This window comes from Drosophila melanogaster, chromosome 3L, assembly GCF_000001215.4.
Source record: "Drosophila melanogaster chromosome 3L".
Classification (NCBI taxonomy): domain Eukaryota; kingdom Metazoa; phylum Arthropoda; class Insecta; order Diptera; family Drosophilidae; genus Drosophila; species Drosophila melanogaster.
The window spans coordinates 1,490,264-1,502,760 of record NT_037436.4 but is presented as its reverse complement, the minus strand read 5'-3'; the positions used below and the strand labels follow the sequence as shown (position 1 = coordinate 1,502,760).

At 46.1% G+C, this 12,497-nt stretch overlaps 2 protein-coding genes and 2 non-coding genes across 14 annotated transcripts, besides 1 other annotated feature; 3 read left to right on the top strand and 1 right to left on the bottom strand.

Annotated features, from left to right (window-relative positions):
• The first annotated feature begins 170 nt into the window (after nt 1-170).
• hfp (half pint) lies at nt 171-5,908 on the top strand. Of its 10 annotated transcripts, NM_167882.3 has the most exons (8): nt 171-294; nt 869-962; nt 1,355-1,410; nt 2,373-2,516; nt 2,882-2,989; nt 3,424-3,718; nt 3,965-4,468; nt 4,531-5,908. In NM_167882.3, the coding sequence occupies exons 6-8, from the start codon at nt 3,603-3,605 to the stop codon at nt 5,546-5,548; spliced, it is 1,638 nt and encodes a 545-aa protein (NP_728612.1). In that variant the 5' UTR covers nt 171-294; nt 869-962; nt 1,355-1,410; nt 2,373-2,516; nt 2,882-2,989; nt 3,424-3,602; the 3' UTR covers nt 5,549-5,908. The 10 variants fall into 10 exon arrangements, with proteins under 10 accessions (NP_728612.1, NP_001163317.1, NP_728610.1 ...); NM_001169846.2 differs by lacking the exon at nt 2,882-2,989 and having other exon boundaries at nt 1,355-1,591; NM_167880.3 differs by lacking the exons at nt 1,355-1,410; nt 2,373-2,516.
• scaRNA:MeU2-48 (small Cajal body-specific RNA : MeU2-48) lies at nt 3,765-3,889 on the top strand. The gene has a single exon (NR_048216.2). It is a non-coding gene; the product is annotated as a small cajal body-specific RNA : MeU2-48 (small nucleolar RNA).
• A 209-nt stretch (nt 5,909-6,117) lies between the features above and the next one.
• Nucleotides 6,118-11,810, top strand: CG12084 (uncharacterized protein). 2 transcript variants are annotated; one of them, NM_001274328.1, is made up of 9 exons: nt 6,118-6,443; nt 7,815-8,171; nt 8,493-9,432; nt 9,496-9,667; nt 9,724-9,885; nt 9,954-10,115; nt 10,298-10,447; nt 10,532-10,777; nt 10,843-11,810. In NM_001274328.1, exons 2-9 carry the CDS (start codon nt 7,871-7,873, stop codon nt 11,005-11,007), a joined length of 2,298 nt encoding a protein of 765 aa, NP_001261257.1. In that variant the 5' UTR covers nt 6,118-6,443; nt 7,815-7,870; the 3' UTR covers nt 11,008-11,810. The 2 variants fall into 2 exon arrangements, with proteins under 2 accessions (NP_001261257.1, NP_612112.1); NM_138268.2 differs by having other exon boundaries at nt 10,298-10,777; nt 10,843-11,391.
• On the bottom strand, nt 7,642-8,262 carry asRNA:CR45812 (antisense RNA:CR45812). The gene has a single exon (NR_133150.1).
• Nucleotides 11,749-12,422: a mobile genetic element.
• Nucleotides 12,423-12,497: the final 75 nt, after the last annotated feature.

Here is a 12,497-nt window from a genome sequence, read left to right as displayed (position 1 = left end):
AGTGTGGAATTGCTTGCACAGCCAGCTAAAAAGTTTATAACCGATCGTAATTTATCGAGATTACATTTTAAAATGACAATTTCCCCACAGTTACTCAAAACCTATCGGCTATTAGAGTAGCCAGATAACTCAACTTTACTATCGAATAATCGAAGAGTGAGGCAATCGACGCGAAGTGCCACCACTAGTTCGTATCCATCTTGACAAAAATTTTTGCAAGCGTATAAAATTAAACAAATCGTTGAGTTGTGGACAAGAAATCGCCACTAGAATAACTGGAAAAAAGCGAAAATGGTTAGTACTAGACAAACGCGACTCACTTGCTCCGCAGCAGACACTTTTTAACTCGCACCAAACCGAAGATTGCGTCTTTCGTTTTCCCGTGAAATTTGCGCATTTTTTTCGGAACTTTCACAGTGGCGTTGCAGCGACCGCTCTTGGGCGGCATTAGGGGTTAAGGGGCATGTGGGTGGCGACGGGTGGAGGTTTCCGCGGAGCACCCCGTCGTGACCTTGCCTCCATTTGGGACTACGACGTCACAGCTGCCAGCTCCGGCGGGTAGATACACATCCGAATTAACACCACGCGCTCCCGCACCTCCGATTCGCCGCTCTCCATGGAAGTGGAAATGGAAGTACAGCCCTTTGGTCCCACATGCGGATTTTACCTGGGGGTGGAAAGGGAAAGGGTCTGACCATATAGCATATGATCATTCGGTATTTAGGATAGGTTATCTGTTATCTTTTATCTATTTGCAAACTGTTTGTTTACTTAGGTAGTGAAATGCTCTGCTAGGGTCTCTCTAAATCTAGAAAAATTCAATATTCGAACCACCTTCTAACCCGGTGTTACTCGACTTCTGTTACAGGGAAGCAACGACAGAGCATCGAGATCGCCGCGTTCGGATGATCAGCGCGAGATCAGCGACATGCCGGCCACCAAAAGAACGCGTTCCGATTCGGGTGAGTTTCCCAGCTGTTTGTCTATAAATAACTATGTATGATGGAATGATATTGCCGCGGCGATCAGCACATCGCCCCCAAAAACATGTTGTGTGTGTCTGGCAATGAATGAGCTTGACACTTACAATACATACATACATATGTGGCACGTAGGTTTCAATCGACAGTGCAACAGTCCACGGAATACGGAATCCTCGAGGAGCCGGCCTTCCAAATTGTATTGTATCTTTTTGGTTGTCCAAGCATAAAACATAAGCACATCTTATATTTTCTCTCCCACTTGTACTTGTACTACTCTACTCTACTCTACTACTCTACTCTACTACTCCGTTGCATCCAGGGGCAGCACTGACGCCACTAAATAATCGGTTTTTCTTTTTGTTCTGCTTAAGTAATTGCAGACTTCATAAACGCACGATGAACTCTAACTCAGACTGTGAGGTGTGAGGTGAGGTGAGAGTCAAACAAATCGATTTGAGAGTCAGTCTATCGCCAAAAGTCGAAAAGGGCGCGATCCCCAGTCGATAGAGCAAAAGCATATATACATACATGTGCTAAATAACGAAAGCGAATGCAAGCGAGAAAGCGCAATGAAATGCGTATTGTTCATAAATCTAGGGCATCAGTGAGTCCAAGTCCCGGTCCTGAAAACAAAACCAATACGTTAATATACGAGTCGACGGATCGCCAGAACTAATCCAAAATGCATATATGTATAACTATTATCTCTCTCTTTCTCTTTCTTCTATATTTCTCTTTTTTAGTTCTCGTAAGCGTTTTAACTCCTTTTAAGTTTGTTCCGCCTATGACTAAGTTTTATCAAGATCGAAATCGAGGTTCGGGTATTCGAGATCGAAAAAGAGAGATGACCAATTAGATAACTACTCTACTACTACTACTCCACTACCAATCTACTACTACTATCAATATCAGCCACAAAACAGCCCAACCAGAACATCGACATTAATCCGCTTCTAACCACCTCGCCACCACGTCGTCGTGTGCCGCCAGCCGATCGGGGACCGATCCCGATCCCGATCCCGATCCTGATCCTGTTTGAGATTCTGAGTCTGGCTCCGGTCCTGTCCTGGTTGCATTTTACATTAAGTACCAATGATTTTGTGTTTTGTCGTCCTAGCTAGCTAGCAGATCAAATCAAACGTCCGTCCAGTCATGCGTCCGTATATTTTAGCAATTGGTGGGGTACTAAACACTCAATCCCGCTCAATCCGCTGCCAATCGCCCGATCTTCCCGATCGCCATCCGCATCTAGCAATCACTAACTCACGAGCCTTGTTCTCGTATGCGAATCATTAACCGTGGGTAGAAGATGACAGCTTTTTGTATGTAGGTAGGGCGGTGGAGAAGCTAACCAACTTAAACATATTGTTGCTCTTATTATCGTTTCAGCGTCTTGTTTTCTTTTTTTTATTTTTCTCTTTTTATCACTCTGAGCAATGTAAAATGTGTGTGACCCTTCTTCAAGTCAGTTACCACGCCCCAACTCATGGAAATCGATTACGAAACGAATACGAATACGAAACCGCACCTAAGGTTGCTTATAATTTCTAATTTTTATAAACTACTCGCCAGAACGGAGCTGGGCACACGCGAGATTGGGAGATCGCAAGATCGTTAGTTCGGCCAATTCGCGCGCTTCTTTCTGGACGGGATTACCCGGATGTCCCGCCGTGTGCCCAGTTCGGTTTGTGTGTCGGCGGATGAATTTTGATTTGATACGCATACACACTACACACCACCACTACTCGACACACATTAACTCCTATTTATGTATATTTAATATTATCCACACACTTGAATCACATCACATACACTACGTATCTCAATCAATTGCCTACCGATAAGCGAATATGTTTTATTTGACGGGAGCTCTCTCCTTTTATTCTTGCATTTTCCAGCCTTGACAAATAAATGACAAAAACTCAAGCCCCTCTGCATAAACGATAGACTCATAGACTCTCTCATCCAACGCAAATCGAACAAGAAAGCGAAAGCATTAACCTTAAGTATGCAGTATCTAATATTGAAAAAAAAAAACAACTAAAAAAAATGATTGTGACCATAATAGCAACTGCCCATCGATAGACACGCGCTCCAAAAACCCAAATGATCCGCTCGTGGAGCCACTATATGATTAACAATTTGTTTTCTTATTTTTTCTTTTTTGTCTTCATCTTTCTTGCAGGCAGCAGGCAGTTTTTGTCTTTATTTAAGCGGTTTCAAACGCAATCTCTTGACCAATTGTCAATTGTCTGACCCACTTTGCCTTCGGATAAGACAAAAAAAAAAAAACCAAAGAATGAAAATCAATCAAAAATCGAACAAGTCAAATGAAAAAAGTCGAATCGAATCGAATCCCAATCAAATTGCATAGCTGATGATCAACTGAAACGAATCCCCTCCCACTATAAGATGCACTAATCCCTCTTCCCAATTCTAGGCAAGTCCACGGATTCGAAAATTCCCTACCTTTCGCAGCCCCTGTACGACCTCAAGCAGACGGGCGATGTCAAGTTCGGTCCGGGTACCCGTTCGGCGCTCCTCGGCCTCCTGGGCGGCGCCCTGCCCAAGCTCTCCTCGGAGCAGCACGACCTGGTCAGCAAGGCCAAGAAGTACGCCATGGAGCAGAGCATCAAGATGGTGTTGATGAAGCAGACACTGGCCCACCAACAGCAGCAATTGGCCACTCAGCGCACGCAGGTTCAGCGACAACAGGCACTGGCTCTCATGTGCAGGTGAGTTGAGGAGTTAGTAGTATTGAACATAGTTCCACTGGATGAACGCCATGATGTAAACTCTGTAAATCTGTCTTGCGAAGATTGGATCCCACTGCTGCAGCTCCGCGTTACTGGATGCAGTCGATGGTGCTCCACTCACTGTGCGCTCTTAGCTGATAAGATCTGACCACACAAACTCCTTTCACTTTAATCTCTCCTAAACATTGAGTACCACTAACTCAGCGCCTTTCCCTTCCTCTTTAGAGTCTACGTGGGCAGCATTTCGTTTGAGCTCAAGGAGGACACAATTCGTGTGGCCTTCACTCCCTTCGGCCCCATCAAATCAATCAACATGTCCTGGGATCCCATCACGCAAAAGCACAAGGGATTCGCGTTCGTGGAGTATGAGATACCGGAGGGCGCACAGCTGGCGCTGGAACAGATGAACGGAGCCCTGATGGGGGGCAGGAACATCAAGGTAGGCCGACCCAGTAACATGCCACAGGCGCAGCAGGTGATCGACGAGGTGCAGGAGGAGGCCAAGAGCTTCAACCGCATCTACGTGGCCTCCATCCATCCCGACCTTTCCGAGGAGGACATCAAGAGCGTCTTCGAGGCCTTTGGCCCGATCCTCTACTGCAAGCTGGCCCAGGGCACTTCCCTTCACACGCACAAGGGCTACGGCTTCATCGAGTACGCCAACAAACAGGCCATGGACGAGGCAATCGCCAGCATGAATCTCTTTGATTTGGGAGGCCAGCTTCTGAGGTGAGTGTGTAGCGCTTAGAAAAGTATGTGCGGAATATCTAATGCATATGCTTTTTTAACAGAGTGGGTCGATCTATTACGCCGCCGAATGCCCTGGCCTGTCCCACAACGAACTCCACGATGCCCACGGCTGCGGCAGTGGCTGCAGCGGCAGCAACGGCAAAGATCCAAGCCCTGGACGCGGTGGCCAGCAATGCGGTTCTTGGTTTGTCGCAGAACACTCCTGTCATGGCAGCTGGAGCAGTGGTCACTAAGGTGGGTGCAATGCCAGTGGTTTCGGCAGCCACATCCGCGGCTGCTCTGCATCCTGCTTTGGCTCAAGCCGCTCCCGCTCTTCTGCCGCCCGGAATATTCCAGGCACCAACTCCGGTGGCTCCCAGTTTGCTTGGGGTTCCTGCTGGCCTGCAACCTCTACAGGCGGTAGTGCCCACTCTTCCGCCGCCCGCCCTTCTGGCCACACCCACCCTGCCCATGACGGTCGGCGGCGTTGGCGTGGGCTTAGTGCCCACTGTGGCCACTCTGGCGGGAGCGGAGGCCAGCAAAGGAGCTGCAGCTGCTGCCGCCCTCTCTGCCGCTGCAAACAATGCCGCTGTCACGGCAGCAAATCTCTCGGAGAACATCAAGAAGGCGCACGAGAAGCAGCAGGAGGAGCTGCAGAAGAAGCTGATGGATGAGGGCGACGTGCAGACGCTGCAGCAGCAGGAGAACATGTCCATCAAGGGCCAGAGCGCGCGGCAGTTGGTAATGCAGCGACTGATGCGGCCGGTGGACTCACGTGTAATCATCCTGCGAAATATGGTCGGACCCGAGGATGTGGACGAGACCCTGCAGGAGGAGATCCAGGAGGAGTGCAGTAAATTCGGCACCGTCAGTCGCGTGATCATCTTCAACGAGAAGCAGACGGAGAACGAGGACGACGACGAGGCGGAGATCATCGTGAAGATCTTCGTGGAGTTCTCGGCAGGAGCGGAGGCCATGCGGGGCAAGGAGGCACTCGACGGCCGGTTCTTCGGCGGTCGGAGAGTGGTGGCCGAGCTCTACGACCAGGGCATCTTCGATCAGGGAGATCTGTCCGGTTAGAAGGGGGAGCTATCCGAATTGCATGCGGCTCCCCGCATTTGTTCTATCATTTTTTACGTAGCACCTAAAACGCAAACGATGCAAGTTTATTTATTACGCCAGTCCGAAAGCCAACGGCACGGCATCCGGATTATACAATACGATTATGATGATTATGATGATTCTGCAACGCAGTGATTTAGTCTTTAAAAAGTATCCCTACAGCGAGGGAAGCAATTGTCGGTTTTCTTCGCATTATCGGAGCAAGAGAACTACAAATTAGAACCCAGGCAAGCACGCCGCCGCCGACTAACAATGTGTACATTTACAATTGATTTATTTCAGCGCTTAACTTACAAAATAAACTATAGTTTCCAATTCAAGTGTCTGTTTTTCTTGCGCGGGCTAATGACATTAAGTAATTGCATATCTTAACTGCAAGCCTTTGCATAACATTTATTCACTAACTTTAGATTTTCAAAAGTCAGGATTTCGGAGTTCCAGAATTTTCGGATTAGCTTTCGAATATGAAAGGATACTTTCGGTATTTTTTAGTGCGAAGTAGTGTTAGGTAGACAGCATTGGGTGTTGGAGCGCATTCGGCATCTGGTCACACTGGCGAGAAGAAAGAAAATAGAAACCAAAATAATGAAGTGATTTCCATACGCAAATCGTAAAATTAGAGAATAACAATTGGAATTTTCTGGCGCTCGAGTGCCGCGTGTAACGGTAAAACGCTGCGCAATCGCGGAAAAATCGCTCGAAGTTCGGAAAATCCGTTGGCAAAACGAACGCAAAGACAGAGCAGCAGTGGCAAAGCAAACGCAAAAGCAAAGACAAACGCAACGACAGAAGCAAAAGCAGCGAGGGATTTTGGAGGCTGCTTTTTTGGGGCGACACTAAAGCAAAATAAAAGGTACAGAAAGCGTGGGGCTCCACGGCCAGTCGGCCAGCAACTCCGAGACTCCGGGTAAAAATATCCGGACAGCTGACTGTCGCTGCTCGCAGTTCCGTGTTATTTTGGTCACTCCGCTTAGTTTTGTTGGCCAGATAAGCCAGACAGGCCGACGCTTTATTAGTGTTTTTGTGCTTTTTTCTTCAATAACTACGCACCCACACAGACACACGCAAGCCATTTGTTTTTTACATGCATGTATGTACCTTTGAGATCCGCGGAACTTGTGCATATACATACACACACGCCACGACATGGACATAACCATCTGCCTGGATGTAACCAGGATCATAGTCCCCGTATTAATACCGCATTCTTCCCAATTAGATGACCCTTGGTTATGTAACAGCAGGGGTACATGACTATCGGAAGCCAAGAGCCGAAAACAGATTAAAACAATGGCACGTGCCTGCGTTGAAAAGTCTGGGCAAGATTGGCCAGTCATCCATGGCAACTCAAGTTCCAAAAGTTAGGAGCTGCAAGGGTTCGACTGCAAGGGCAAGCCCGCTTCCTATACCCAAACAATAATTAGTCGAAAAAGTGCAACATGTAAACACAAACTATACTCGTTAATTAAATTGATTAATTCCTGGCTAGCTTACAAAAGAACTAAAGAAATCGTACATCAAAAAGTATATAATCTAGAATGTCAAGTCATTGCCCATTTATCTTAGTATAATAATACATTGTAAGCTCATTTTATAAACATTGATGTTAAGGGCTCATTTGAAAGTGACAAAATATTTAATTCACTCAATGGAAAACACTTCAATGGCAATCCATGTCTGTAATCTTGAAAAGAAAAGGGCACTTTCATTCATTCATTGATGTGATTCAAAGGTTGAATCACTCATCCGTTCCATCATGACTTGTAATCTCAAATAAGGGGCTATAAAATCATGTATAATCGACAGAGTATTGAGTTTGAGCACCTGGATGGATTAATGGGCCAAAATCAAATTCATTTAAATTAATTGAAAAATCGAACGCATTACATGTGCATGTCTCGTGATTAAAAGTAAAAGCCGGTCTACAATAGTTTTGTATTTTGTGATAGAAAACCCGTGTTTAATTTAATTTTATTATCAGCAATATAAGTTCATTTCTATAATAATCATAATGTGAAGTAGTCATTTCATGACTTGAAATAAATTATCATGTATATTCTCCGATATCGTTTCTGAATTCTGTTTCAACACTTTTTTTATTTCAAAGAACAGTAATTTCAATATTTCACAAAATGATGAAATGATGACCACATACCCAAAAACTAGTTTCACGCTTATTGAAATTTTGTTTAATCATACCTCCCATCGCCTCGTTTCGTTTTAGACAACAGGGCCATTATTGAGGCCCCACTGGCGGAGCACAAGAACTGCGGCCCCAAGATGAGCTGCAAGGTGCGGCTGATGGAGGACGGCTCGCTGGACGAGGAGCCGCTGACCCTCAAGGAGATCGCCTACCAGAAGCTGTGCAACAATCTGGACATCATTAGCAGCCACCGGCCAGATGGCCAGCGCGGCCTCAATCCGGGCATTGTGCTGCCCAACGAGATCTGCGACGGCTTCCTCGAGAACTATCAGCGATTCAATCGCCCGCTGGACGACAGCGTCATCCGCCTCTTCGAGGACACACACCGCACTTCGCTCAAGATCGTCAATCTTCGCAACAGCACCCTAAGCAGTATAGGTGAGCTCTGCCCGCCATCCGTAGTGTTCTCCGCCCACATCCGGTGTTGTTGAGCTCCATTGAATAGTAATTGAACGGAATTTATACTGGAATCTGTCAGACTTTCAAACAGACAAACTTAAATTTAAATATTTGCAACCGCACCTCTAAAAGTTTATACAAAATCAGATGCAAGTTCATTTGAAAAATTACACTTATGTAAATGTGTTACCTTCGAATTGATAGATATCCAATCAACCTTCTATTGCATATTTATTGCTGAACCACATTGACTTGAATAAGTTTAAAACATATTGAAATACTATTTGATACATTTTGCAGGCTTGGAGACTCTGATGCGGCACAAACTGTTCGCTTTGTCCTTGTGGTACTGTGACATGATATCCGTTGGTTCCCACCACCTTCTGGCCCACTACGGCGACAGTCTGCGATCCCTGGAATTGGGCATCAGTTCCCATCTGCTGCAGTACGCGGAGCCCAACGAGAAGGAGCCAGTGGACTTCCAGTTGACTTGTCCGCATCTGCGGCGGCTGGTGCTCAACGGTGTTGTGATGCACCACCGCCTGCAGTTCGCTCACCTCCACGACTTGGGCCACCTGGACCTGACCTCCTGCGTGCTGGCCAACTTCAGCCTTGAGGCATTGGGCTCGCTGCCCAATCTGCACACGCTCATCCTGTTCAATGTGTGGCCCATCGCCAACCAGCTGCATGCGATCTGCTGCCTGAGGCGTCTGTGCACACTGGACATATCCATCTCCAGTTCCGGAAATGGCCACGGCACCTACGACCTGCCCGATCAGACGCTGGAGATGCTGATGGACAACTTGCGACATCTCACACATTTGGATATCTCTGGCACGAATTTGGCCGGCAACGGTGTGGCCACCAAGGAGTCGACAACTACCAGTGGCATGCAGCAGAGCCCCAAAATGGAGCAACACTTTGCCCTCACAGACATCCCGGGGCTAGCGTCCCGCACCCAGCGACCGCTGCAGTTCCTAGGCCTCTATCACACGGCCCACTGGGCCTGCAAAAGACACGATATTCCAGCTTTGGAGGTAGCTGGCGATGCCAACGAGCAGCAAATCCTTACTGCGGCGCGTTATTACCACGACAGACCAGTGCTTCTGACAAGAGTTCTCAACGACTTGTACCATCTCTTCCGCTTCGAGAACTGCAAGGACATACACACAGCACTGGATGTTGTGCTCTCCGCCATGGATCGGCATCTCAAGTTCAAGCACATGCAAATCTCCGGCAGGTGGGTTTATAGCTTTGAAGTTAAGTGAAAATAGTATTTAATTCTAAATTTCATCTTCATTAGTGCCACGCTGTTCTACATTGTCAAGGGCAGGGATCGATCCAAGTTTGGAGCACTACTGCGCAATCACATCATTCGCACGCTGCTCAATGGCATGGAGATGCACATCACCGACGACACCATGCTGCGGAATGGTTACCTCACGCTCACCCAGTTTCACATGCCAGTCGATGTGGTAAGCACCGCCTAATCTAATATTATATTAAGTACAGCTAAATGTCTGGTTTTCAGCTCTTCGAGTACGAGCGTCTCATCAAGATCCTGCTGCACGGCGTTTCTAAGACGGAGCAAGAGGGATTTGTCCAGCGCATAGCAATCTACCTGCTGAACACACTCGCTTGCCAGGTGGATGGGCGACAGAAGCTCTTCCTGGGCGAGTTGGGCGTAGTTAGTGTAAGTGTCTTGCCTATCAACTGTTTGCCGGAACTTATTGTACTTATTGGTGATATTCTTGACTTTAGACCATGTTCACGTTGATAAAGGATCGGCTGACTCGCTCCGTTTTCGACGATGTGATGGAGGTGGCTTGGTCCACCATGTGGAACGTAACCGATGAGACTGCTATTAATTGTAAGAGATTCCTCGATGGACGTGGCATGGAGTATTTCCTTAAGTGTTTACATGTAAGTTCTCCAAAAACTTGCCATTATCCGCAGCGCAACAAAGATAAGATTGGGAACTAAAATATTTAATTTAAGAGCTGCATAGAGAAAGCGAACAAATGTATACTCCTTGGTTTCATGAAGAAATAGGTTAACTTCCTGTATCCAGACTTCTTAAGCTGAACTGTCCTTTTCCAAAACAGACCTTCCCGGATCGTGACGAGCTGTTGCGCAACATGATGGGCCTGCTGGGCAATGTGGCCGAGGTGAAGTGGCTGCGGCCCAAGCTGATGACCCAGGAGTTCATTGAGGTGTTTGCCCGTCTGCTGGACTCCCTGAGCGATGGCATCGAGGTGGGTGGTGCTAGTGCGAGTGTGGTGGCGAGAGTGCGGGAGAGAGAGATGGCCAGTGCTAACCATGCCTACCTGCGCTTCCAGGTCAGCTACAATGCGGCTGGAGTGCTGGCGCACATTGCCTCGGACGGAGCGGATGCCTGGACGATCAAGACGCCCAGCCGGGAGCACGTGCTGGAGCGCATGGTGGCCGCCATTCAGCGGTGGAACATCAAGAGCGAGCGGAACATCAACTACCGCAGCTTTGAGCCGATCCTCAGCCTGGTGCGCTGCTACGAGACGCCCCAGTGCCAACATTGGGCTGTTTGGGCCCTGGCCAATCTGACACAGGTGGGGGAGCAATTCCTTTTCCCATTGTTGGTGCATTGTGTACTAACTTCTGCATTCCGTCACAGGTTTATCCCGAAAAATATTGCAAGCTGGTGGAGCAGGAGAACGGCATCCAGATCCTCAACGAGCTAATCGAGCACGAGAGTCCCTACTGCGAGATCAAGCGCATCGCTCGCCTGGTCATAGAGCAGTGCGACTCCGGATCGGAACGCATGGTCGTCGACGGCTAAGCGGATATTTAGGATAACACGTAGCTTTAGGAGTCGAGTTTGTTGTAATGTTTTTTTTCTGCTTCCTCTGTTTCCCGTTTTAAAGCAAGTGCATGTGTTATGTGGTTCAAGAGATTCTTCCTTGACTTTTATGTTTACAGCGAGAGCAGCAGATACATAGATGCAAGTTTAAACTATGCGAGAGTTAAGCAACTAAATCTAATGATGCAGAAATATTCGATAATTACATAATTACTAGATTATATATGTATATGATGTATCACATGTTGTAAGCCAGCGATCTTTTTAGGCCTTCAGAAGTGTAAATATTGTTAAAACCGGAAAGAGGAAGACATTGGAGTAGCAAGCAAGGCTGCTGGAGATTAAATAAATCCTTAAGAATTGAATTCCCCGTGGATCGATAGTTCTTTCTCTAGCCACATAGACGAGTGTATGGAATCTGTTCTTTGAATTGTGGTCATCATACGATGCTCACTTAACCCCCCCACATTTGCTGTGCTTTCGCATCACGAACCCAAGTAGCTGCAAGTTCAGGATCGGATCGTTCAAAATAATCTAGCTATATAATCTAGACCACTAGGCTAGGCTTAAGCAACTGTAAATATATTGCAAGTAACAGTTTTGAAAGTTCTGCGCTTGGCATTAATATTTATAACAGTGTACGTTACCATTAGTTACCTTACATTACGTATATACATATATATAATTTGATTCGTAAGCGACATCACGCCTGTGTCTTACCAAAGACCCTAGAATAACAAGATGCGTAACGGCCATACATTGGTTTGGCACTATGCAGCCACTTTTTTGGTGACGGCCAAAATTACTCTCTTTCCGCTCACTCCCGCTGAGAGCGTAAGAAATCTAAAAATATAATTTGCTTGCTTGTGTGAGTAAAAACAAGAGACGAGAACGCGTATAAGTGTGCGTGTTGTGCTAGAAGACGATTTTCGGGCCAAAATCAATTCTGATCGAAGAAACGAATTTACATGGTACATATTAGGGTAGTTTTTGCCAATTTCCTAGCAATATGATAAAATAAAAAAATTTTTAAAAATTCGCGCCCTGACTATTATAATTTTAAAGCTTTTTTAAATTTGTTTGTTAAAATCGCCGCTTGAATTAGCTACCGTTTACACATTTATATTTATGTTTAATTCTAATTTGTCTCTCATCTGACAATTTTTTAAAAGCGAAATATTTTTTTGAAACACTTTTAATGTTAATGTTACATCATATTAAGTCAAATGATTTAATAAATATACTAAATAATTAAATATGCAATTAAATTAAATTGCAAAAGTAATATCAAAGACAATAGAATTATTCTAGTGTCTTTGCTTTGTTCCACGGCCAAAAAATCGTGTGCCAAAAAATCGTATGGCGTTACGCATCTTGTTATTCTAGGGTCTTTGGTCTTACACTTTCCTTACCATCCAAAATCACACGATTCTTACAGTGGAACTTTTCTTAAGTTTATTATTTCTGCT